General features: G+C 36.0%; 6 protein-coding genes across 8 annotated transcripts; 4 read left to right on the forward strand and 2 right to left on the reverse strand.

Annotated features, from left to right (window-relative positions):
- Positions 1-251: 251 nt before the first annotated feature.
- Positions 252-7,996, reverse strand: LOC121807118 (DEAD-box ATP-dependent RNA helicase 28-like). Its single transcript, XM_042207318.1, has 19 exons — positions 7,613-7,996; positions 7,312-7,500; positions 7,150-7,218; positions 6,834-6,940; positions 5,913-5,994; positions 4,997-5,170; positions 4,740-4,888; positions 4,526-4,621; positions 4,208-4,310; positions 4,067-4,129; positions 3,909-3,970; positions 3,648-3,744; positions 2,529-2,647; positions 2,412-2,454; positions 1,831-1,932; positions 1,316-1,414; positions 1,162-1,236; positions 732-985; positions 252-587 (listed from the first exon to the last, which is right to left on the reverse strand). The coding sequence occupies exons 1-19, from the start codon at positions 7,934-7,936 to the stop codon at positions 572-574; spliced, it is 2,223 nt and encodes a 740-aa protein (XP_042063252.1). The 5' UTR covers positions 7,937-7,996; the 3' UTR covers positions 252-571.
- A 123-nt stretch (positions 7,997-8,119) lies between these two features.
- On the forward strand, positions 8,120-11,151 carry LOC121793441 (UPF0307 protein Tbd_2147-like). Its single transcript, XM_042191447.1, has 6 exons — positions 8,120-8,501; positions 8,622-8,670; positions 8,812-8,863; positions 9,260-9,423; positions 10,097-10,207; positions 10,757-11,151. The coding sequence occupies exons 1-6, from the start codon at positions 8,155-8,157 to the stop codon at positions 10,898-10,900; spliced, it is 867 nt and encodes a 288-aa protein (XP_042047381.1). The 5' UTR covers positions 8,120-8,154; the 3' UTR covers positions 10,901-11,151.
- Positions 11,152-16,896: 5,745 nt separating this feature from the next.
- LOC121807139 (thaumatin-like protein 1b) lies at positions 16,897-18,770 on the forward strand. Of its 2 annotated transcripts, none has more exons than XM_042207337.1 (3): positions 16,897-17,047; positions 17,151-17,844; positions 18,258-18,770. In XM_042207337.1, the coding sequence occupies exons 1-3, from the start codon at positions 16,990-16,992 to the stop codon at positions 18,430-18,432; spliced, it is 927 nt and encodes a 308-aa protein (XP_042063271.1). In that variant the 5' UTR covers positions 16,897-16,989; the 3' UTR covers positions 18,433-18,770. The 2 variants fall into 2 exon arrangements, with proteins under 2 accessions (XP_042063271.1, XP_042063278.1); XM_042207344.1 differs by having other exon boundaries at positions 16,914-17,047; positions 17,154-17,844.
- A 1,625-nt stretch (positions 18,771-20,395) lies between these two features.
- Positions 20,396-22,470, forward strand: LOC121793450 (thaumatin-like protein 1b). Of its 2 annotated transcripts, none has more exons than XM_042191465.1 (3): positions 20,396-20,604; positions 20,704-21,394; positions 21,938-22,470. In XM_042191465.1, exons 1-3 carry the CDS (start codon positions 20,547-20,549, stop codon positions 22,119-22,121), a joined length of 933 nt encoding a protein of 310 aa, XP_042047399.1. In that variant the 5' UTR covers positions 20,396-20,546; the 3' UTR covers positions 22,122-22,470. The 2 variants fall into 2 exon arrangements, with proteins under 2 accessions (XP_042047399.1, XP_042047392.1); XM_042191458.1 differs by having other exon boundaries at positions 20,397-20,604; positions 20,701-21,394.
- A 622-nt stretch (positions 22,471-23,092) lies between these two features.
- Positions 23,093-23,922, forward strand: LOC121798933. The gene has a single exon (XM_042198208.1). The coding sequence runs from the start codon at positions 23,472-23,474 to the stop codon at positions 23,787-23,789; it is 318 nt and encodes a 105-aa protein (XP_042054142.1). The 5' UTR covers positions 23,093-23,471; the 3' UTR covers positions 23,790-23,922.
- A 1,589-nt stretch (positions 23,923-25,511) lies between these two features.
- Positions 25,512-26,181, reverse strand: LOC121803886 (chaperone protein dnaJ 11, chloroplastic-like). Its single transcript, XM_042203468.1, has one exon. The coding sequence runs from the start codon at positions 26,125-26,127 to the stop codon at positions 25,681-25,683; it is 447 nt and encodes a 148-aa protein (XP_042059402.1). The 5' UTR covers positions 26,128-26,181; the 3' UTR covers positions 25,512-25,680.
- Positions 26,182-27,248: the final 1,067 nt, after the last annotated feature.

Genomic DNA, 27,248 nt, shown 5'->3' on the forward strand with positions numbered 1-27,248 from the left:
CACCTTGTTTTTTCTCTTCCTATAATAGTACAAATAAATTTAAGTTATTATGAATAATTTGTTTTTTATCAAAAAAATTGATTTTTTCCAAAATCTTAAATTTGTCCTGATAATAAAATATGTGTGTTGCAGTAGCATTCTTCATACGTTGCTTTAAGAATCTTAAATTTGTCCTGATAATAAAATATTCACAAAAAATATCAATAATAGTTATAACCGTTATGTACTGTTGAAAATAAGTGGCACACCCATTTTACCGTCAATCAAAGATAAATTTGTAAATATATAAAGGCACGGTTTTTCACAAATAATTCCAAGCGTAATACTACCTCAAAAGTCAAAATTCACTAATACAATCGTCAAAATATGATTATACTACTACAACTAAAAATACAGATGAAGTACTAAGAATAAGATAGTGAAGTTGAGTGCTGTATTATCCTCCTCCCTAAATAAAGGTCAGAATTATCATTCGATATAAAAAGAACACCTTCAGCAGCAAAACCAATTAGACGTTGTCATAGATGGGAGCAAGATTCCGATAATTTAAGGCTCTGATCACTTATATAACCTACCTCCGCTTGTACCTGCAAAGTAGCAAGAATCCGAATCATGTTTCAAGTCTACACAAAATGCTGAATTCGGGGAACATGAACAAGAGCCCAAATCTCAAATCCTATTGAATAACAGAAACGCATAGGTAGACTAGATATCAAAATGTTATATATTACCGTGACTTGCTCTTGAACGAGGACTTCTTCTTCAAACCACCTTTGAGGGCTCTTGTTTGCTTTTTCTCACTCATGTCATCCTGGAAAAGTTCGTGCATCTCGTCTGTTCTTGATTGCGTAGGATTTTTAACATGTTTTTTCACAATCTTGCCGGCCTGAACAGCCTTGCTTGCAGCCTTGACTGCTTTTGCTCTTCTATATGCAACATCAACAAGTGAAATTCCATTTTTCTCTTTATCCTTTTTCTCTCCACCCTGATTCATTTCAGATATTGATTATATGAGACAACTGTTGTAAGTATGAATTTTACTGATACCAAGGATAACCAAAGTCATAGAAAAAATATGAGTAACAAAATAAAGGCTGTGAAGTGTAGATTAGATAATCCACTTCACAAAATTTCAATCTAATCCATAAATTTAAAACTCACCTTGATAACATCCTCGTCCTCCAACATCTCTCTAGCCGCTTCCAATTTCCTTCTCTTCTTCCTTGGCAAGTTTTTCTGCCAGAAATATTTGCATGAGATGAATATTTCCTCAGACAATAGGATCAGACTATAAACATGGTGGTATGTCACAAACCTCGCGCTCTCGCTTTCTCTTTTCCTTCATCTTCAACTCCTCTGCTTGTTCTGCACTAATTGTGCTACGTCCAGAACCTTTTCCCTTATCCGAAGCTTCCTATTAAATCATTTAATGATGCCAGTTAAGTAGTTAGCTAGTTGTATAGCCAACACAAATTGTGAAAAGACATTATCAACACTGCATTAAAAACATGGAAAAGATCCAAGACAAATAACAGAAAGGAAAGTAGATATAGAAATAAAAGGAAAAGAGGGACCGGACAAAGCACGCGGCCGGCCATTAAGTTTTTCAAAGTGACACAACAACTAAGAAAAAGCTTCATAGTTTTCTCAGTTAAAGGAACCAATCTTATAAGACCCATTTTGAGTCATTAAATTGTTGGAGTGAAAGAAGGCAAGTGGATACTCGATAATAGTAACAGCCTATAAACCAGCTAGATTTAGTCAGACAAACTTTAAAGATCACAATGTTCACGAGACTTAGGGCATAAATCACAAATAACAGAAACATACCTTAGATGCTTTAGCAGCAAGTTTCTTTTCCTTTTCAGTAACAAACCATGTTCTTTTAGGGCGTGCATAAATTTCATCTCTGTGAGCGATCATATTTTCGGCCTACAAGTCAAGAGGAATATGCCTTTCAATTTTGAAATAGATGTTACAACTGACTTAGAGAGGTATTTAAAACATCTACTGTTTGTTGTTATGTTCAATACTGTTCAAGAATGTAAGCGGGCTAACATTATAATATCATGTTTGACTGTCTCATCTGCAAGTCGAAGCAATCATAAAATCTCACTATAATGCTGGAATGGAAAATATTGCACTGCCCAATTTCATTGCTATGTCCAGTTTTTTCTCAAGCTGATAAATTGAACAATTTGAATTCTTTTTTAATTTTAATATTCTCTAAAATATTTCTCTCACATAACTGGGTGAAATTTGTGTTGAGTATTTTCACTGACAAATAACAAAATGCTTTTCCAGGCTATGCTTTGTATCTTTGAACTTGGTAGCAGAGATGGATTAAGCAATTCTAGAACCAAAGAAACTAAGAACCATTGGAAACCAAACAAAAGCCATAAAACAATAACCTTTGTAACCTCCATTTCAGCTTTCCTTAGTGCCATCTCCTCCCTGCAAAAACAAGGACAGATCTTGGTGAATACCATGTTCATTAGTAGGGTGAGCCAACAAGATTGTTCAATTACTTTTCTTCTCGAAGTATTGATGCTACTTGATCTTCCATTTGTTCAATTATTTCAGACCACTTCTGTATTGACTGTTCAGCAACGGTTCTGTTCCTCACTCTTGAACCAACTCTTTTAACCTATCATAATGATTTGAGGCGTTACTTTAATGTTTTCAAGGAGATAGAATCTCAATATAGTTGAAACATAAAAAACAATCACATGGACAAGGAAGGTAAATGAGGCATCTTTATAGGGTGTAAACACTTGGTACCCACTTCATCCTCAAAACTTCAAAAGAGGGGATGGCGAAGTATATGCACTAATACATTCTAAGCACCCAAAAACACAGAATATGATAGCACAACAGACGGAGAAACAGTTTCAGAATGTAAAGTAGAATGATGAGAAACAACTTATTCAGATAGAAAACACATATGATGTAAAGAGCATGTAAACTACTTAGTACTTACTAATGCATACCCATCAAATAGAGGAATAGGGGAAAACAGCTTTAGGTGGCAATGAAATTATATATTCGGATAAAGTGAAATGGGGCAACGATTCTACAATAACATTTAAAAGTAAACTTTATGCTAACAAACTAAGATACCCGCGATCCTAAATTGATAAAATGTAAAAGAAGATTACACATTTCAGATGCACCATAAATGCGTAATCTTCTTTCACATTACTTTCAATTTAGGCTCCCAGAATATATCAACTATAATATATCCTAAAGTAGTAGAATACTTTTAGTTAATAATAAACAAATTGTTATGCCTACTATGTAACCGCGAGGGTTAAGATCATTTGATAAATAATGTCTTGGAGCCCTCAGCCATAATTACATCAATTAAACTTCCCTCAAGAAAGAAAATGAGGTTCAAGTTTTATTTATCATTATATAATCCATACAAATAGGTTAGATCCAGTCTGTATACCTGCAGTGTTAGTAAATCAATACAGCATGAAGGACTTTTACCAGTCCTAAAAAATATTTGCAAACAAAGCCCATTTAAGAAAATCCTACCAGATACATTTGTAAAAATTGAAACACGCACAAAATTTCAAAGGTTCTCAAACTGAACAAACAAGAATAAGTAAGAAGAGACGAAATCCCAGTTTGTATGTCCTTACTATAGCATTTAGGAGAGACCGATCCTCATCAGTAACAAAGGTAACAGCATATCCATCTTTACCAGCCCTGGCAGTGCGACCCACTCGATGGACGTAACTGCAGATGAGCAAAATAAGAAACCTATACTTGGAAAATCAATTGTAAATTGAAAGCTACAGAACTCAGTAATGCGCCAAGAGCTATATAACTGAATAACAACCCGAGAGCTACATAACTAAAAACATAAATATCCAGACCAACCTCAAGAAAGCAATGATTACCTTGTAATGTCTCGTGGACATGCAAAATTAATGACTGTACGAACACCAATAATATCAAGACCCTGCAAACAAGTATTGAATAATGAGTCTCAATGATCAAAGCCTTTTAATTTCTGGAGTAGTTTTAACACAGCTATTTGGTTACAATCTATACTTACACGAGCAGCAACATCTGTTGCAATTAGAAAATCAACTTGTTGTTTCCTGAAAAGTTCCAATGCCTACAAATAATTATTGGTATACGCGTCAACATATGAGTACAAGCACAACAGAGTACAATGTTTCTAAGAGATACTTACGTCCATACGCTGGGCTTGGGTGAGGTCTCCGTGAAGCTCAGCTGCTTTAAAGCCAGCCAGCCCAAATAGAATTTTTAATCTATGAGCTGCCTTCTTGGTACCACTGAAATCAGGATATAAAATTTCAAAAGTTTCATCTTATAATGCATTGATTGCAATTATACTCTATGTTCCAACTAGCTTGCTTAAATATGAGCCAATTGATCCCTCATTGTTGAGTGGCATTTCATCACAGACACTATAGCAGATAAAAACTCAACAAGGGTGAACTGAAAACATGATTATTGCCCACACGAAATTGGGATTTGAGAAGAAAACCTGAAGACAATCACTCTAGATGTAAAGCTCTTGGAGCATATAGAAAGAAGAACTGCTTCCTGATTTCCTTCACGCATTCGGCGTATGCGAATCACCCTGCATAGGAGATACAGTTTCGTTAGATTACTTATACAGGGGTAAGATTACAGAATCAGCCTCCAAAGGTATTAATGGAAGAACCATAAATATTGAAGTAGAACTACTAATGACCCACTCTTCAGTTAATGCAGCCGGTCGCTTTGCTGTTGGATCAGCTGACAAGCGTACAGGTTTATTCAAGGAAAGACTGGCAAGCTCATCAACTTTCTCAGTCATGGTCGCTGAGAATAACATGGTTTGTCTCCTTTTCGAACATAATTTAACCTGAATGGCAGCAACAAGTAATCAAGTAGTCTATAACATAAGTTCAGAAAAGAACTGCAAATAGTATAGTATTACTATTACAAAAAGGAAAAAGTATGGGAATTGTACCAATTCATTAATTTCAGCACTAAATCCAAGCTCAAGAAGCCGATCAGCTTCATCAAGTATCAAAACTGCGAGCTCATCCAGATGCACGGACATAGAGTTACGCAAGTGATCTATCATCCGTCCTGGAGTTGCAACAACTATATCTGGCAAAGTTCTTAAAGCTGCTTCTTGCACCTAATATCATTCACTATTAGTTAAAACAAACATAAGTTGCGAAAAAACAAATAAAGCATAACATTAACTGCAGCAAAAGAACATTCAGTTTAAAGGAAATTACATTTAAATTACAATTAAATTTAGAATCTGGCAACCACATACAATAAACATTTCATATACATCAAGTGATAACCATATCACCCTCAATTTCAGGGGAACAAAGATAGGTTCTTTTCCTGAGACACCACTTGCTACAGAGAATTCACTAGATTTGTAATGAATTTCTTCTGTTCTTACATCAAAGACTAACTATAACTTTTATCTAATTCTTATTTCATGGGCAAGGATAAGGAAAAAGTTTAGGATGGATCTTTACGAGTAAAAGATTAAAAATAGAGTATGGTTCTTTCAGTAATTTCCTCAATTCTCAGTATCAAGATAAATATTTTGTCTCATGAATAGGCGTTCAACTATCTGTAAGTGTTCAACTACCTGTCAGAACCCCCACCAACAGATTATGAAACATTATGTAGAGGTTAATTGCATGATACATAGGCTAGTTTTTCATTCTGAAGATGTGTAAATGCCAAACCACATTATATAAGGGTTATAATCCACTACATATTGCAGACACCGCAATCTACAAGAGTCGTACACATAAAAATGCAATAAGAATTGCACATCGCTGTTAAATCTCAGGTCTCCTGGGGGGCAAAAAGGTTTAGTTCTTCATCTTGACGAGAGGGTGCAGTAAGCATACCTTCGTCGAAACACCACCAACAATCACACAACTTCTGATGCTCGGTACATGCTTAGCAAGTGTCTTAATCATACTATCAATCCTGGTAAATAAGTCATATACTTAGTCAAGAACTACAATGAATGAAACCTAGAAGAAAAAGAAGCAAAGAGAGAATCAAATGTAAATTAAATATCTAAATAATAGTAGTAAATGCTAGTGATAGTCCCAAAAATCATGGCAGCACCAAGGATTATGAATACATGAGTTCAGCAAGCGACACAATCAATTGAATTAAGCAAATGATAATTTGAGTATTTAAATTCCAACCAAAGAGAGAAAAAAAAAACAGTATAACCCTTAAAAACCAACATGATAATCACACAAGCCCTTTGCCTAATTCATTTTGCTGAGACTCAAGTTCTAGACATGTCATAAGAATTACTATAAGGCAAGTTACTCCTACTGGTCTGCTGAGACCTTACAAGAAGAAATAGTTGTCAATGTTGCACTCAAGGGATTGCTTGTGGATATTGGATAAAACATAACATAGTGCAGATAATAGCTAATCATGTCCACCATTATCAGATTTCCAGCATGACATGTACAGTAAGATACAATTTGTGCTGGAAATTAAAACATATGCAATTGTTGATCAATTGATAAAATTTAGTTCTTTAAAGTACAAAAAAATTATACTACAATGATTCAAAAATTTTAAACAACAGGATATACATTAAAGTTTGATCAGATGATGTTTAAACTGCACAAAATAACATCTTCTACATCGTATTAAAAAATAGCAGAGAGATGATAGCTCATTGATGAGCGTATAAGTGAATGGGGGTTTACAAATTCACGCAAAGCACTAAAATTAACTCCGCATGAAGCAGAACCTTGACCAAGATAACAAATGATAAATCCACATGAAGCAGAACTTACTGAACAGCCAACTCCCTTGTAGGGGTAAGAATTAGAACTCTAACAGCTGGTCTATTCTTTGGCCGGAACAAAAGCCTCTCCAGGGTTGGTAAAGCAAAAGCAGCTGTCTGAATATGATTAAAAATATATATATTCATCAATCATAAAGACAACTATCAGAATATGTTCTGTGAAATTGATACAAAACTAAAGAACGAGAAGATAATAATAAGATATAAGGAGTTCAGAATTCCGTCTTTTCAGTAAGGGAGTGAATTTAAGGGAGAAACAAATCAAATTTAAACTGTAGCTATCGTGCAATACAAAATAGAAATACCTTCCCGGATCCAGTAATTGCACTCCCGCATATATCACGTCCACTTAAGGCCAAAGGTATACACGCGGCCTACCACACAGAGAAGAAATAATCCATTAATGAATTGGCTGATTATGACATAAAATCAAGTAACCAAAATTGAAGGCATTGCCTTTTGTATACCTGAATGGGAGTAGGCTTTACATAACCCAATTCTTCACACGACAGAAGCAATGGCCTCGAGAGATGAAGTTCCATAAATGAGTTAGCCTTGAAGGTTACACCCTCTGCGGACGAAAAGAATGCTTTTTCAGCATTTCCACTTGTCGTAGAGGCATCTTCGCCCTCCTCCTCTTCAGACCTATAACCGTCCTGCACCAGAAAACCAACCACAAAACTCAGTCAGTTCCCAATTCCGCCACATCCTCCAACACAGCGTCACGGTTGCATTTCCAGCTCAACATCAACAAAACGAAAGCACTACCTGGATCTCGATTTCGGAATCCGACCGCTCCTCGGAATCCGACCGCTCCTCGGAATCAGCTTCTTCTGCGGCGGCGATGGGGCGCCGCTCGAGAGCTTTACTAATTTTGTAGTCTATCGAAGTTGTGCTCCTTCGCGCGTGCTCTTCGGCAATCGATTCAGTGTAGGAGGAGAAATCCCAAGGCGACTGAGTTTTCTTGCTTTTCCGTACGACATCTTCGTCGTCGGAAACTTCAACTTCCTCTTCAGCTTCTTCTTCGGACTCGCCGTCGGTGCTTGGGTCGATTTCCTCATCGCTGGGGGGCTCGAACACGAATTTCCCCATTGGAGGTGAGTGTGCAGCGATGAAATTGGAAGAAGGGTTTTAGGGATTGCGACTCCAAAATTTCTGAGGTTTATCACTGATTAATATAAACCCAAAAATGGCCCATATATTTTTTATGAATATAAGCCTACAAAAGGCCCATAGATAACTGGGCCTTAATTTTCATAATTTCACAACAAAAGCCCCATTTCATTTCAGTGAAACCACCGCACCGGAAAATGGCGCACCTGCTGCGGCCGCTCTTTCACTTGCCACGGTGGCGCTACCGCCGCTCCGCCGTGTCGCAACTTCTCAGCTTCCACTCAGCTCCGGATCGCGCCACCACTAGTCTTCCTTTCTCCACACTCTTCTTCTCCACATGCCGCCAGGTTCATTCCCGCGCACGAGCTCTGAAATTGCGCGATTCTCCTCCTTTCTCCGACGCTAATGAGAGCGGCGACGAATTATCTGATGGCGGCGATGTAAGGAAGAGCCGAAATGAGAGAAAGCGGGAGGCTAGGCGCGCCGTTCGCTGGGGTATGGACCTAGCCAACTTCTCTCCGTCTCAAATCAAGCGCATTGTCAGGTGAATCCGCATTTTCTTTTTCGAATTTCGTTGAAGTATTTTGTTTTCATAGGAGAAGATAAGCGTTTCGTTCCGTTTTCTTTCATTTTATCCTGTTCTTTTTCGCGTCTGTTTTGGCAGAGTGGCTGAACTTGAGCAAGAGGTGTTTGAGGCAATTATGGTAGTGAAGGTGATAAATTAGCGGTTTTTATTTCTGTTATTATTGGCGGTTACTTCATTTATCTGATTGAGTTACTCTTTTTTTGCTCAATTTTCTTTTAATTTGGTTTGGTGGGTTGATGAAGATAAGATGTTTGATTTTTTGTATCAGAGACTTGGTTCTGATGTTCGGGAAGGAAAGCGCCGACAATATAATTATATAGGTGAGAAAGAAGTTAAAGATTATCGAGATAAATAAGCAAATTTGTTAGTGATTCACTAAGCTTCTTTCAATTCATTTCTCAGTGATACAAAGAAGCTTCTTTTAATTCATTTCTCAGAGATACAATAAGCTTCTTTTTATTAAAACTGAAGCATTCCTGGAAGAATGTTTAATCAATGCTTAGTACAATAATTGGGAAAATAGTTCAGTTTGTGGTCTAATGGATTTATAAAACTATTTATGTACCACATTGTGTCTGTGCTCAATATTGTTAATTTCTCGTAAGGTGGTGAAACTAAGATGATTTCCGTTGTCATTAGAACGTATTTTAACCTGCTTAATCTCAAACATTTTTTTTGTAAACTTATGCTAATATTATGATTGATGGAAATGGCAGGAAAACTACTACGTGGAGTTGAGCCTGAATTGATGGATGGCTTAATTCAGGCAATAAAAGATGGAGATCTGAGTAAGTTTCAAGAATTATCAGGTGCAGAATTGGCAATTGACGATGATGAAGTGTCAGAAGAAGACATTTCAGAGGAGGAGGAGGAAGAAGAGGTATGAATCGGTGTGACTCGGTCCCTGTTAGCTTCATAGAAATTGTTTGAAAAGATGGAAAGTTAAAGGATCCCCCAACATCTGAATGTATTTAACATAGTAGTATGAGATAAGCACATAGAAAACTTTTAAATTTTTTCATAATACCCAGTGGAAGCCTTCATGCATTTTTATAATGTTTACTAGAAAAAAAATATTGAGCTGCAATTCTAAACAAGTCATAGTTTTCATATGTTCTATCTTCTCACTGACCACGGTAATAATCTTATTTAAAAATGATACTAAGCTCATGAGTTCTGTTGCTAGATGTTGATTCTCATTATTGTTCATCCATTATATAGAGGACAAAGACACATGCAATAGTACATATTACATGTCGTCAGTTCTGATCAATATATATTGAAACCTTAACTTAGAGAATATTAGTCAGAAGCTACAATTTCTGTAGAGTATATGTTTATGCAAAATTTAGTTAGTTTACATATATTTTTATAACCCAAATGTGTGTTACCTGATATTCCTGTTTCATCTCGACTTGTAAAGAGTTCAAATTCAGGATGAGCTCGATTTTCAAGTATGCTTTACCAACTATCATTTCTTGAATACGAAGTATAATACTTCTGTCGCATTTTTATCAGGGATGACTATATTCTACTGTTTTCTTGCTTCACAGGATTACACAAATATGGCTGCAGTAAACAGATGGTTCGATGGCCTAGTTAATAAGGATCTTGACATTACCAATGAGATTTACTCACTTCGAGAGGTTGACTTTGATCGTCAGGTCAGTTTGGTTAAAGACTGTGCTTGTCCTAATTGAAATTATGTATGTTCGAGGTGTCTTTTTCTCACGCCTTCAGCAAACTTGAAAATCAATAATGAACCCACTTATACGAAAAAAAGGAAAATAAAATCAAACAATGTTTCCCCTCTTCCTCAATTTCTTCTCCTATAACACAAACATACACATTCACAGTCCCTCGTATAATTTCTTCTCCAGTAATGTTTTCCAAGAACACCCAAAAAACATCGAAAACTTACCCAAGTGCATCAAGGATGTCCTGATATATTTGAAGTGCTACAAACACAACCTAAATCTAGCACCTTGACTTGAGACTTAATAGCTTTTTTGAGTATCATCGATGAACTCCACCTCGTTATTCTCTATTAAATTTGCCTGAGGAGGACACCATTGCTGGATTTGTTTGTTAACTCTCATAATCTGTGCTGATAGTGAGTATGGTTTTTCATTTTAGCATTGGCCAACACCTATTGCTTTATTCAAAACGTCAATCTCTTAATAATGGTCTATGGTGTGTCCTATTATGTTTAGGAACTTCGACAATTGGTTAGAAAAGTGCAGTCTGCAACAGCACAGGACGCCGGCTTAGAAGGGAGGGTGGAAGCAGACGCCAATGCACGAAGGTCCCTCACTCGTTTTCTCCGAGGTCTTGCCGATCAACTCCCAGATGAGTAGCATGCATGCTTAAAATTCATGAAATTTGACCAATTATCCTTAAAGTTGGTTAATCTTTTTTCTCTTTTTAATTTCCAAAAATAATTTATGAAAATCTATATATTTATATATGCTTTCGCTTGTTATTGGATTATATTTTCTGTTTTCAAAAATGTGTGGCGAATCTCTGAATTTTCATGATATTTGGTAACTGTCATCATTCAACTCCAAATTCAAGGGGTCATGATCATAAATCGTCTTCTTTCAAAGCATTAGATTCGTCCAAATTTACTGTTATTTATATCCAAACACGTACATTGCCACTTTCTTTTTGCTTTCTTCTATTTTTTGACTATATGATTCAATGAAACTAAAATAATCAAACAGATAATTGCGTGAGTGAATTGCATCCTGCTAAGTCAGTAGTAACAAAGTAGCAATGCCCATAATTGTTGGAAGACAGCAGAAAACCACCTAATTATTTCCAATCAGAAAATGGTAATTTTATTTTGTGGTGTGCACATAGTTCAAATAGTTAGTTTGGTGCAATTTATAATTGGTGTGCACTGTATATAAGTAGCCTTATTTCTTTACCAAATAGGAGAATTAAATATCGTGGATTATTGGTGAATCAATTACGTAAGCCATGATCTCACTATGTTGAGTGATATTATTGTGATGGTCGGGCTGGCTTATCATGGAAATTTGATATGAGATTGAAGTAAAATTAGAATAAATATCACTGTATAGTGTTATGTTAACTCAAACAAAAATATTAATGTTTAAATAAAACCCTTAATTTTATTATGAGAACGAAAATTATTTTCGGCCCTACAACAGAAGTGTTGCATTTCTTCACTAAGAATACATATGTTCAACGCAAATTTTTCGTGATAAAAAAATGAAAAATAACTCGTAACTGAAAAATATCATATCATTATATAAATGCGAATGCAGTATAAAGAAATCAGATTTTTTTTCCCATGAGAGTATCTCTCAACACTAATTATTCGTATTGAAAAAACGTTATTGAAATAAAACAAAACGGTACCTACTTCCAAGTGATTGATTTATTAATTGGGTAGTGATTTAGAGGCATAATGTCTCCATGCCATAATACCCTTATGGCATTTTGACATAGATATATTTTTTATTATGACTACTTTACCCAATATCATGTTAAATGGATACAAATCTAATTAAGGAATATTAAATCAAATTAAATATCTTTATGTAGATGCATATTTATTGATTTGATTAGAGATAAACTACAATCATGCTCGAAACTTTTTATATGTTTACATATCATTTTTTTCATGTTAATTTTATACTATATTATTTATTTAAAATCATGAATTTAGATTATAAATTAGTTACTATAGTATTAATTAACAAAATACATACTAAATTATTATTTAATAATAAAATAATTTGATAACTTCATATATTATTATTTTTTCAAATAAATTTTTATCTAATCAGTTGATAATTTAATTATGAGTTATTTTCTTTTTTTATGTTATACTTTCATAGCCGGTTTTTTTTTTTTTTGTTAAATTTCTTATTCAACTTTGAATTGTATGATTAAATAATAATAGTAGTTATTATGATGAATCATTTATTTGCGTTATCTTTTGTATTTTTGTATTAATTTTCTTAACTTTTATCACATGTAATATTTGTTTTATATTTTGATTGACAACTACTAGTTAGACTTCGACTCTATAAAATTATGCTTAGAAAATTAACTTTATAACGTTTCAAAAATAAAAAATTATTGTATTTTTTAATACGAAAATAATTGGATGAAGCAACTTTTCTCATTTTAGATTATTTAATACGGAGTATATCGTACATCGACTAATTATATTAAGAATTAAGAAAATGAAGAATCATAAGCTCCATTAATAATATCTTTTTTTAGTTAGTAATTTTAATATAAGAAAATGAGAAGAATTTAAATATATAGCTTTAAAATGTTAAATATATGAGTATTAGTTAAGAACATGTGATTAATTTTTTTTATTGAGTTGTAATTCCAGAAATAATAGTAAAAATGAAATGTAAAGAATTAATATTAAAATTTTAAAAATTTTAAAATCAAAACTACATACTCAATTAATATTAAAATCAAAACTGCATCTCAAATATTTTTAAAATCAAAATTGAATATTCCAAATTTGTTGCTACGCGATACAGTAAAAATTCAATATTTAATAAAGAAAAGTAAATATTAATTATGGTCAACAATTTAATTTAAAGATGTATATATTGTGAAATATAATTTAATTTTTCTTGATACAGTAAATTTAGTTAAGAACTCTATATTTTACAAAGTAAAAGAAAAACTATTAAATATATCTTTAAAATATTACTAATAGATAAGTTAGGAACATATAATTTTTTTATATATCTAAGTTAGACAATATCGTTCTAAAATTAAGAATTTAAAGAATTAAAAATTTGAAAGTAAAGAGTTAAAATAAAAATGTGAAATTCTTAAATCAAAATCGTAAACTTAATTAGTATTAATATATCAAATTTTAATTTGTTTTGTGATACGGTGAATTGAGCTACGAAGTCTAATATTTTAATAAGTAAAAGATTTTTTTAATGTATAGCTTTATAATACATAGTATTAAATAGATAAATTAGAAACATATATGTGATTGTTCTTTTATGGATGCAACCATAATGTTCGAAAAACTAAATATTAAAATATAAAGAATTATAACTCAAATCATGAAATTCTTAAAATCAATGCCTTAAACTCAATTATCATTTGAATATAGTATATCATGTTTAATTTGTTTCATGGTATAGTGAATAACGCTAAGGATTCTAATATTTTATAAAGCAAATGTTAAATATATAGCTTTAAAATATTAAATAGATAAGTTGGCACGTGACGCTCACTCGTCGGCTCTGCGAGTGAGCGTCAATTTTAGGCTATTTTTAATTATTTTTTTTAAATCTGAAAAAAATTGACCTTTTTTTCGGCCGCTTTTTTTTATCGTTTTTTTTGCAGATATTTTTTTCTTTTTTTCCCCACATTCATCTATAAATAACCCAATTTCCCCACCATTTTTTACACACACAAATACTACACTCTCACAAACACTATCATATCATCTCTCTTTCCTCTCCAATTTCTGCAATTTTTAATTTCTAGTATTTTAAATTATGTCTTTTTATTTTTTTTTAAGATTTTAATTATGTCTTTTTTTTAGGATTTTAAATTGTAATTTTCTTTTATTTAATGAAGTATGTTTTTATTAATTGAATTTGTTGGAAATAAAAATAAAAATGAAATTGAATGAATAGTTAAGGGATGGGATGGTTAAGAGATGGAGGGATGCATGTGATGTCTCTTAGTTATAGTTAAGAGATAGAGTAAAAAGTGCAGTGGGACCCATGAATAATGAAGGGATGAGAGAGTATTGAGACGGAGATGTGGATGGCCTATGAAAAAAAAATGATAAGACAAAAAAGTAGTACAATCTTTTGTAATGATATTGCAAAAGAGATTGGAATTTTATCCCTTTCTATTTAAAAAATGAGAGAGGAACCCCTCTAATTCTTGACCCTACAAAATTAAAAAATACTTCTTCCATCCTGTAAAAATATGGGCAATAAATATGACATGTGAATTAAGACAAAATTGATAAAGTAAGAGAGAGGGTGAATGGTAGTTAAAATAGTGTTAGTGAATAGTGAGACCTATATTAATAAATTGATATAATTTTCTAAAAATGTAATGCACATATTTTTGTGGAATCAATGAAAATGGAAAATGTATGTATTTTTATGGACTAAGTGCCCGTTCGGTTAACCATATAAAATAATCTTAGATAACAATATAGGATACAACAAAGATAGGCCTTTTTGATAGAATGAGTTTTATCTAGGATTGATTTAGTCGGAGGGGGTAAGGCTAGAATGGGCTTTATCTAGGATTGATTTAGTTGGAGGGGGTAAGGCTAGATGGATAGTCTAATTAAAATAGTCAAATTGCATTAGTGTGTATAATAAGCACACGTACAATATTCTAATCTGATACTCCTCCGTATTCCTTAAATGACATTGTGTGTATAAATTTACAATGCAGGTAACCGAACAGGGGCTAAGAGTACTATACTGATCCTAAAATTACCTCCGTGAAATACATTGTACGTGTCTATTTTGTGACGTCAACTTTTTGTTTGTAATGGAGATTAGTACGTCGTAAATTAAAGCAGGATTATAGTATTATTTTTATGTTTGACTATTATAGCATCCATTTGACTGTTGACCTTTGTAAATTCTTCCCATCTGTAATGTTAGAATTTTATACAAAGAGAAGAAAATCAATCGAATTTCTCTAACTCTATGCATGTTGACTTGAAAACAACAGAGCAAGAAACATGATCCCATCCCATGATTTCATATCCAAATAAAAGTAAGAAAACTCAATTAAAACGTGCACTTTGATGATCTTAATTACTCCATTTAATTAATTAACTTATTGATTAACATTAATAGTCGTCAATTATGACTTCTAAATTTAAAATTGTAATTGAATGAGAGATTGGAAATGCTGAGAGAGCCGCCAGCCGCAAATATCACTCTCCGGCCGCCACAGTTCCGTTTCTTCTAACTAAATATTGCGACAATCATTTGTGTATTTAAGCGCCAATTATTATACCACACGATAAATTCTTATTGATTTTATATTATTCATAAAAATCTCAAATCATTATTGTATTACATTTTAAAACTACAGTCTAAAGAGAGCTGTAACACTTAAAAATTGAAAATTCGTGTTCATGTCTTTAGCATAGTACTTTATTCTCTAATATGGCACCATATTTTAATAAAAGTGCAGTATTGAAAAAAACACAATTATTTTAAAAACAATTCTCCAACAATAACTTTTAATATAAACATAAAAATAAAAAATGGTGAATCGGTTCAATCGTCCGTTATTTAAAACACTGATTATTTCTAAAAGAATTAATAGACACGTTACTTTAATTCGTTTTTTAACAAATTTTCCCGTATTTTTATGGTTGTACTTGTACACTCTCATGTATAGGAAATTAATTCAATCTATGTTTTAGCTAAACTAATTTAATAAATTATTAATCTAAAAGGTGAAATCAGCAAAGCACCGTTAGTATTAGAGCATCTCCAATAGAAATAGTTCAGCCATAACCTAGCCACAAACTCCTCCTGCCACATCAGCAGCACTAAAAACTCTTCATGCCACATCATCAGGATAAACAACTGGACAAACAATAGCCTAGCCATAGCCTAGCCACAATAAACAAAATTATAAAAATAAATAATTAACAATCACACAAAATACAGAATTAAATTTACGACACAAATACGGGAAAATTCAATAATAATATTAAAATTAAAAAAAGTACATTAATTAAAAAATTTACATTAATTCAAAAAAATCTAATGACGTGCAGTCCTCTGCGCCCACAACTCTTCAATTAAAACAAGTGGTGCGAATGAAAATGACGTGCAAATTGTTGGATATTTTAGTGTAATTGGATTAACTTGATTGATCAATATGATCATAATGAGACATCAAAAAGTTGGAAGCGCGGAGTGTACACTTATTTGAATTCGTTGTGATTAGACGGGGTTAGGGGGCAGCGCCCCTGAAATTTTTTATTTCCATTAAAGTTGTTGTACAGAAAGAAAATTCATTCGGAAACGTAATTTCCGAAAGTTGAAGGACTAATTTGCAATAATTTGAAAACAAAGAGACGCGACTCTTCGTCTTCAGCCTCTTATTATGATCGATTTCTGGTTCAAAGTTGAGATCGAATTATAGACATACAGATCGCGTATATATAGTATTTTGAAAAAAAAAATTAAGCTGGCCGATCGGGAGCCTGCAATGGCGGCCAGCCGATCGGCGAGCGCTCGCCGCCTGTAATGGTTTGGCGAGCGAACCGGCCAACGCCGGAAATCGGCTAGCTGGTCCGCTAGCCGCCATTGTGAATGCTTTTATAAATACCTCCATCACCTTTCCCCCCAAAAAAACTCATCTGCTTCTCATTCTGTAACACAATTATTTTCCTATTTTCATTCAACAAACTTTCACACATAACATGGGAAAGCTTTACTTACATATTATCTTCCTAATTCTTTCAAATTCCTTCATAGCAGGTAAGTGATTAAGCTTTTGAAGCTCTTTGAGTCGAATCACACAAACTTCAATCTAATACATTTATTTAATTTCTAAAGAATTACTGCAAAATTTTTGATTCAGAAGTGTATTCATCAGCCACTTTCACATTCGTCAACAAATGCAAGTTCACAGTGTGGCCAGGCATTCTATCCAACGCCGGGATCTCTCAGCTCCCCACCACCGGCTTCGCGCTGCAGACCGGCGAATCCAAAATCATAACCGCGCCATCGTCCTGGGGCGGCCGATTTTGGGGACGCACGCACTGCTCCGAAGATCCGTCCGGAAAATTCACCTGCCTGACCGGCGATTGCGGATCCGGCAAGCTCGAATGCGCCGGCGGCAACGCGGCGACGCCGGCGACGCTGGCTGAATTCACACTCGACGGCGACGCCGGGAAGGACTTCTACGATCTGAGCCTCGTCGACGGCTACAACCTGCCGATTCTGGTGGCGCCGCAGGGCGGCACCGGCACCAATTGCAGCAAGGCGGAGTGCGGCGCGGATCTGAACAGCGCTTGTCCGGCGGAGCTGCGTGTGGCGAGCGCCGGAGGGGAGGGAATCGCGTGCAGGAGCGCGTGCGACGCGTTCGGCAGCGAGCAGTACTGCTGCAGCGGCGCGTACGGCACGCCGGCCGCGTGCAAGCCGTCGCAGTACGCGCAGACGTTCAAGCGCGCGTGCCCGCAGGCGTACAGCTACGCGTATGACGACCTCACCAGCACCTTCACCTGCGTCGGCGCCGACTACATCATCACCTTCTGCCCCTCGCCTAACACCAGGTAAATTAACCAAAATACCCCTTCAATTTAACGGAATGAATATACGTTAGATTACAGTTGGATCAAAGTAGCAATAATGATTACTCCTATTATAATGAATGAGTTATTGTAGTAGAAGACAGAGACTATATGAATATTTGGATTGGTTAAATAGTCATATATCGTTTTCATAGGTGAGAAGATGAAATGTATGAATCAAAAAGATGTAAAGCTAGTGGAAAGATTTGGTCAAATTTCGTAATCAGCCGGTAGAATAATATTGTAAATTTATTTTCTCACACCTTGAAATAAGTAGCTTTGGTTTGCAGTAGCCAATAACAGACAAACACGTGGCTGTGATAATTTTTTAAAAATAATTTTGAGATTTACTACTTTACTCCATTTCTAAATGAATTTCTATAATTTTGATGCAGTCAAAAATCTTCGTCGGAATCAACGGCGGCGGGTGGCAGCAATACACCGTTTGACGGCAACATGGTGTATGAAGGTGCGTTGGAGGTGAGCTCTGCGCCGTCCACATATGGACACGTGGTGGGCGGAGCCATTGCCGTCGTGGCGGCAATGTGGCGGTTGAGCTATCTTAACTAAATACACTCCACTTTTTGGGTGGGCCTGCTCAATGCGGGTTAGGAGTGGGTCATAATCATGTCGGCCCATTTTCTGCTGGCCCATGTGACGAGGAGATGAGTCACTCGACGGCCAAAATTATTATTGAAAGGAATTTATAAGAAAATAATGGAAAATAGTTTAGTGTTGAAAGGTACGAGCAAAGCTCTTGGGCTTATAGTAATATTCTTTTTCGAGGAATTTATTATTCGAATATGGGGGGATAGTGATTGGTATTCAATTGGCAGAGTAGAGAGGTAGTGTGTAAAATCAAAATATTATTAACATAATTTGTAGTGTTCATATTTTTTATTCGTTCATCGTTTTGTGGTTTTCTTGCGCATTATTATTGGATTGTGAAATGTGGAACATTTATGAAATTATCAAAATAAATTATTGGAGCTTTGTAGCTAACATGCTGCCTACTGAGTGATGTTTAACTAAATGCACTAAAAAAATCAAGTATACTATTCTAATGCTACTAATAGTCTAATATGAAGAAAACAATGAGCTCGACACCTGTGCTCCATCGGCCCGACTAGGAGATATCTTTTGCAATAGAAATTGATGCCCCTAACTTTGGAATTGGTGTTGTGCTTTAACTTAACTGGATGGTCACTCATTAGCTTATTTTAGCAAGAAGCTAGGTCCAAGCCTAGCCTCCACTTACCATAAAGAGCTCTACGCAATCGTAGAGGACGTCCAAAAGTAGCACTAGTACCTCTTAGGCCACGAATTCATCATTTAAAGCGATCAGCTGAATTTAAAGGACTTATTCTCTCAAGTCGTACAAACATCGGAATAGCAATTTTATACACATAAGCTTATGGGATTCAAGTTCAAGATTGAGTATAAATCGGTCGCCTCGAATAATTAAGGTGGCAGATGCTCTTTTCTGCTGCGACCAAGACCTAGCTGATGACGCACCCTTGTTGTTGGCAGTCTACGCGTGCTCACTCGCGGATCTAGGGGGCAAGAGGGGGCGATCGCCCCCCTCCCCGACCGTTCGGAGAGCCTAAACTTTCCCTTGAATCGAGCCAAAAATAGCATATCCGCCCCCTCCGTGGAATGTAGAAATCTATTTGCTTTCAATAAATATCATATAAAATGTAGCAGTCCAATGATATGGTTGTTGTGTTTTTAACCTAGAGGTCTAGGGTTCAATCCTCAACAAGAACAAATGTTTTCCATTCTTTACTTTTTTATTTTACCAATACATATTTCTTCTTATTATCAAAATAATACCTTTAAATACTTTATGAAATCTAAACTTTTACTAATTTGCATATATTATATTGTTATATTTATTATTTAGTTAAAATCATTTTTAATCTTGTGTTAAAGTTTTTTTTATCCTAAAGTACTTATAATTTGTGATCCATGCATCTTATTCTCTATGTAACAAAATAAACATTTTAAATATTTTTAAAACCTAAATATTTACTACTCTACTTATATCACTTTTGTATATAATATTTATAATGGTTTTGAATGTATATAATAATTACAATAATTTGATATTTAAAAAAGAATAATACATATTTGCAAGCTATAGTACATGTTTATATTTTATTAACGAAGCTAGTACTACTTAAATATCAATATAATGTTATTTATTTTATTATTAAAAACAATATTATATTTAATATTTAAATATTAAATTTATTAATATTAAATATTTAAATTCCGCCCCTGCCATTTACGGGTTCGGGATCTGCCATTGCGCGCTCATTGCCTACATTTTAGTACGTTATTCGCTATGAGAATGCATCGCTTCAGGACTTATTGGAGCTTCACAAGCACACGTGTACGTAGCAAGCAGAATAGTATTATACTACTTCAATTGGAGTATCTACGTCAGCTACGCGACTACTTTGGAGGAGCTACGTAACGCCCAAACGCAGGCTACCCCGCCTAGAAAAGGACGTTCACGAGGGTTGCATCCACATTTTATTGGCCCGGCATGCACCGTGACATCCAAGATTATGTGGCTGCGTGCACTATTTGCCAAACCACGAAATACGTCGCCGAAAAGTCACCACTTTTTTTCCTTAATTAGCTACTTTTAACTCAATTATTTTCCATATACTACAGCAATGGGAAAGCTCTACTTCCTTATTCTATTCCTTATTCTCTCTAATTCCTTTATAGCCGGTAAGTGATTAAGATTGAGGTGAATCACACCTAATTCCAATCAATTACATTGATTTAGTAAATTTCTAAGGATTTACTCTAATTTTTTTGTTTCAGAAGTGTATTCATCAGCCAAATTCACAATCGTAAACAAATGCCAGTTCACAGTGTGGCCAGGCATTCGTTCTAACCCCGGGATCTCTCAGCTCCCCACCACCGGCTTCGCGCTGCAGACCGGCGAATCCAGAATCATAACCGCGCCGTCGTCCTGGAGCGGCCGATTTTGGGGGCGCACGCACTGCTCCGAAGATCCGTCCGGAAATTTCTCCTGCTTGACCGGCGACTGCGGATCCGGAAAGGTCGAATGCGCCGGCCGCAGCTCGTCGACGCCGGCGACTCTGGCTGAGTTCGCACTCGACAGCTTCAACGGGATGGACTTCTACGATCTGAGCCTCGTCGACGGCTACAACCTGCCGATTCTGGTGGCGCCGCAGGGCGGCACCGGCACCAATTGCAGCAAGGCGGAGTGCGGCACGGATCTGAACAGCGATTGTCCGGCGGAGCTGCGCGTGGCGAGCGCCGGAGGGGAGGGAGTCGCGTGCAGGAGCGCGTGTGACGCGTACCGCAGCCAGCAGTACTGCTGCAGCGGCGCGTACGGCACGCCGGCCGCGTGCAAGCCGACGCAGTTATCACAGGCGTTCAAGCGCGCGTGCCCGCAAGCGTTCAGCTACGTGTTTGACGAAGTCAACACCACCTTCACCTGCACCGGCGCCAACTACGCCATCACATTCTGCCCCCCGATTGACGCTAGGTAAATTTACTAAAATACCCCTTATATTAACGGAAGCTACGTTGGATAATCATCGGGTCAAAGCTGCCAACGATGATTATTGAATTCCACTTGCAAACTCAATTATTGTAAAAGACAAAAATAACCCCACACCTTCCTTCTATTAAAAAATAATTTCATTTTGTACGTAATATAGTGTTAATGATAGAAATAATAAAAGTGGATAAAATTTGGAAAAAAGTTTTAATTTTTAAAATGGGATTTTTTTTAACATCCTAAAATGGTAGTAATATTTTTTTTGGACGAGTGAGTAATATGAATATTAATGATTGTACACGATTGAGACATGAAATTATTAATTAAATAAAACGATAGGGAGTATAAATATAGTTATTGCATAATTGCATTAATATTATAAATTTAGTTTCTCACACCTTGAAAAAAAAGTACTATGAGTTGCTTTCTCACACCTTGTAAATTACTGTGAATTATTTTTTTTTTATTTCATTAATAATTTTGTGATCTACTCTTTCTAAAAGGAATTTCTGTAATTCGTTGTTACAGTACAGAATCTTCGTCGGGATCGCCGGGCGCCGGTGGCAGAAATACACCGATCGACGGCCACATAGTGTATGAAGGCGCGGTGGAAGTGAGCTCTGCGCCGGCCACATACGGGCACGTGGTGGGCGGAGCCGGAGCCGGAGCCGTCGTGGCGGCAATGTTGCGGTTGAGTTATCTTTACTACTAGTAGTAAATACTTTTCGAGTGGGCCCATTTGCGGGTTAGGAGCGGGTCTTGATCATACCGACTCATTCGCGGCTGGCCCATGTGACGAAGCAATGAGTCACCCATGGCCATGGCCTACGAAAATTCTTGAAGGAAATTATAGAATGAAAAGAGAGGAAAAGTAAATTAGTGTTGAAAGGTACGAGCAGAACTCTTGTTTTGACAGGATTGTGTTGTACTTTTATCGGACTAGAAAATTTCAGCCATAACCCTATAAATTTGACGGGCTATTCGGGTCAGCTCACGGGTTACGGGCTACATTGACATCCTTAATTGTGGTTATAGGAATAGTAGTATTCTTTTATGAGGAATTTATTATTGGTATAATTTGGGGGATAGTGATTGGTATTCATTCAGTAGAAGAGATAAACTTATTCGTACTATGAATAGAAGTCATATATCTTTCTCATACAAGAAAAATGGATGAAAAAAAGTTGACAGTATATTTTGCTTACTTGTAATATATATTAATTTTAAATGTAACATAATGTTAATGAATTAGTGGAATATGAATCTATAATCATTTACAATACTTCAAAATGAACCGATTTTTTTTACGGATGGATCAAAATAGAAAAGCAAGACTTTTATTTACATACAATGGAGTAATTTGTAATATTAAAACACCACTCCACTGAGGGGAGTAGTTTGTAATATTAAAATACCACTCCGCTTATTCAGATAATGTGTAGTGTATATTTTTTTATTCATTCTATCGTTTTGTGTTTTCCTTGTGCATTATTCTTGGATTGTGAAATGTGGACCAGTTATGAAATTATTAAAATAAATTATTGGAGCTCTATAGCTAACATGCACGAAAAATTCCAATACTTGTTTTATAAAATTGCAAAAATTTTATACTTCGAATCAAATATAGTACTCCCACGACAATTAAATTTGAGCTAGATATCCGAGACTAAATTTTTTATAAGGAAAATTCTAGGCTCATAATTTAAAATTAATATTGATTGCTAACATCACCAAGAAATAATCACTAAGAAATCTGATTTTTGATGGCATGATAATGCCACGTGGCACTAACTGAATTGGTATAGTGAATGTTAATATGGCGTAATATGAATGTTTCTCTTTTCACCTACAAATAAAAAACAAAAAACAAGGAAAAAGTAAAAAAGAAAAGAAAAACAGAAAAAAAGAAGAAGAAATCCTCACCCGCAACCATTAAATTCCACCCACCAATCAATCTAAACTCTCATTGATTTGCAATTCCACACTCAAAATATCGCAATCGCAATCGCACCGACCGACGCTCCCCCAATCAAATAATGCTCTAGAACAATCATCGCTAGCTATGACGATCTCGAACGCCGTGGTGGGGAATTTGACGACAATCTACCTCATCGTGATCGCCGCGATGAAGGCGTACGGCCTCTCCGTGGGGCGGAGCTTCGGCAGCGGCTACGTCCTCGCCCTCTCCACCGCCGTGGTGGCCGCCGTCCTCGTCGCCAGCCTCGCCTGGGACGTCTCGCGGAAGGTGACGCAGGCGCTCATGGCGCGCGATAGCCACCACGAGATGTGCCGCGGCGGCATCTGCTGGCACGGCGTCGCCGTCAAATCGCCGGCATCTGAGGTCCGGTTCCGCCTCCCTCACCACCACCATCTCAGATAATTCCTCGATTTTAAAAACTCGTCCGAAAACGGTGTCGTTTTATAAATATGCAGCAGAATTTCTGGGGATTTAATTCTCGTGTAAACTAATGTGTATAATATGCGGTGGAAATATTAAGCAACAGTTCTTCTCCCTTTTTTTCCTTTTTTTTTTTTTTTTTTCTCTTTTCATCTTTAAGATATTGCATTTTATATACTTTTTGATTGTTGAGAGAGCGAGTAAAGGTGTTTGCTGCTATTAAAAATCAAATAGGAGTCGTGAATTTAATTTCAAAAACATTACATGAATCTAATTAACTACTCCCTCCGTCACACAAAGATCGTCCCACTTTGACCGGACAAGGGTTTTAAAAATGTAATGAAAAATGAGTTGAAAAAGTCAGTGGAATGTGAGTCCTACTTATATATATTAGTTTTATAATAAAATGTGTGTAGGAATAAGTTAGTGGAATATGAGGTCCACTACCAAAAATGGTAAAAATTGAAATGAGACAAATTTTGTGAGACGGACGGAAATTGAAAAATGTGACAATCTTTGTGGGACGGAGGGAGTATTCGATTTCCACAATCATCAATGACCAATGTTAGGGTATCCACTATAAGGGCGGACGTCCCTAATAGCTCCGCCCCTTTTTTGTCCACAGCCTCAGTTTTTTTGTCTGCGCTCAAAAAAAAGGTTTCCGTCACTATAGGCGGACACTTCCAATAGCCCCGAAATTTTATAACCAATTATAAGGAATTATAACAAAAAACGTGTATTGAAAAAAACTCCTTCTTCCTTCTTCCTTCCTCTCTCAAAAAATGTCGAAAATTATAAATATAAAAATAAAAAAAAATTAAGGGGGCGGCCGGCGCGCCGACCGGCGCCCCACTACGGATAGCCCCGCCTAATCGCCGCGTCCGCCCCGGACCGGCGCGTCCTCGCCCCGAAGACGCCGCATGACCGTCCGCCCCAAATTTTTCGTCCGCCTCGGGGCGGAAGTCACCCCACTATAATAGCTCCGAGACCGCCCCGACGGGGGCTATAGCTGCGGCTATCCCATAGTGGATACTCTTACTTCACACTTAAAAATTGGTAGATTTCGACTTAATTATCTATCGTTATATACTCCAATATTTATCACTTTATTGGGCCGCATTATATACTCCACCGTCCTAATTCAAACGAGTCTAAATAAATTAAGATTGTCTATTAAAATGGACAATTCCTTTCATACAAAATATACTCCACTCCATTTAGTTTGTCATTTTGATCTGGGCCACAGTTATTTGTATGTAATGGGCTTATAGTGTAAAACATTCACCAATTTTGGTTTCTAATGATTTCTTTTCATTTGGGCCTTCTGTATATTCAAGAGAACTTGTCATTATTTCCATCAAACCTTATTAAAACCTATAGTCATTAGTAAATGATCAAAACTACGATGTTTACCTCAAAAATACCTTACTCCAACACAAGCTAATTAACAAGATTATGAATTTCTGTTTTATGAATAAAAGCCAAAATGGGTATATCATGGGTGACGCTCGTTAGACAAGATAATACTGAGATACAGTATGTCGCAATAAATTAAATCAAAATAAACTTTATTTAGTAATATTTAAATTAGTCACAAGATAAGCAAAATAAACTTTATTAGGTAATTCTTAAATTAGTCTAAGTGTATTAGTGATGAGATGGATAATCATAAAATACGATGTTATCATTATTGAAACATGCAAAGATACATAATGATAGGCCGTATTTAGTTAACATTAGAAAAGCAGAGTAACGAACTCCACAGCTTGTTGATTTCACTCATGGATCTACTAATTAACCCACCATGAATCAAATCTTCACAATATTTTCACTCACACTATCTGTACAGATCTCCAATCGGGAGATTTTTCAATTACCAGCACTGATCCGTCTCCCACGACCGCCCCCGCCGCGCCGCCGAGGAGTAATCAGCGGCTGAAGCAACCGCCGGCCGCCAGGACAGAGTGTTGTCGTACATCGCGCGCTTCTCCGGATCGGAGAGTGTAGCGTACGCCGCGTGCACTCGGATGAATTCGTCCGCCGCATCGCCGCCGCGGCGCCTGTCGGCGACGTCGGGGTGCAGAGTCCGCGCCAGCTTCCGGTAGGCGGATTTGATTTCCTGGGAAGTTGCGCCGGCGTCGAGCCCTAGCACGTCGTAGCACGACGCCGCCGGGGAGGCGGTCCTGGCTCTCTCCGCGGTGGCGTAGCCGGAGAAGACGCGGAGCGAGCTCTGAAGGTTGATCGGAGAATGCGGCGGCGGAATCGCGGTGAAGCGGCGGGAGAATAGCTTGTTGGGGAGGGTAAAGGATGTGGATGCCATTGAAGAAATTGTGAGATTGTGTGAATTTCTGATTTTGAATTGGTTTGATTGGGTTTAAGGGGAAGTATATATAGTGAAGTGTAAGGTATTTATTCTAGAAAAAATAATAATAAAAAAGTGCAAGGTATTTAATATCTATGTTTGGTTGTTTTTTGTTATGTTTTATGATTACATATTCAATCTTGTTTTTTGTTATGTTTTATGATTTGTTATTTTATTTTCGTTTGAATTATTGGTCCTTTTAATTTGATATATATATATATATATGACATATTCTTAAAAAGTAAAACCAAATATGAACTAAAATTGATATAAAATACATAGCGAACTATATAATCTTGGTAAAATCCAATACCATGATTTAGTGAAATGTAAGTGGATCGAATTGGTTTTGTTATTTTATGTATGCTTTAAATATATAAGTAATAATATTTAAATGGAAGTGGACCACACGAGATCAATTGGCATTGGTAGTAGGCTAAAAGCTTATCTATATGTCGTGGATATGGATAAATGGCTGACTGGATAATTAAAGTGGAAAGTCAATTTGGGAAAACTAGAAAAAGTGTGTCACCTTTAAATCTGTATCAATATATATATATAGATACATACCACTTTGGGAAAAGAATCTGTTACCATAAGTGATAAATTATGTGTAGAATATTTGAAGTAGGCGACCCAAGACTGCCGGCAACTGCTGGAAACGCATGAGGCACAAAGCGACTAACACTCTTCAAAATATTGAACTGCATGCATTACGCACAAAGCGACTAACTTAGTTACAAGTAATATTTAATTTTGTAACGTAATTATGTTAAAAAAAAGTCAAATAATTTTAATTATATATGGTTATGGTCGGTGGGGCACTATTATTTACTACACTATTATTCATGAATAAATTAGAGGGAAGTTTATAATATGTGGTGACATTATTTTATATTAGTATAATTATTGGAGAATAACAGGATTGAGATGAGTAATTACTATGGTTCAATGTCCCTTTTTATTGGTGCAAAAGTCGCCTTACATAGATCCTAGGTTTGCGGTTTTATATTTTAGAATGAACTATATAAATGGTACCTGATCTTTCGCATTCACACATAAATGGTACCTGATCTTTC

The sequence above is a fragment of the Salvia splendens genome, chromosome 1, assembly GCF_004379255.2.
Source record: "Salvia splendens isolate huo1 chromosome 1, SspV2, whole genome shotgun sequence".
In the NCBI taxonomy this organism is placed as follows: Eukaryota; Viridiplantae; Streptophyta; class Magnoliopsida; order Lamiales; family Lamiaceae; genus Salvia; species Salvia splendens.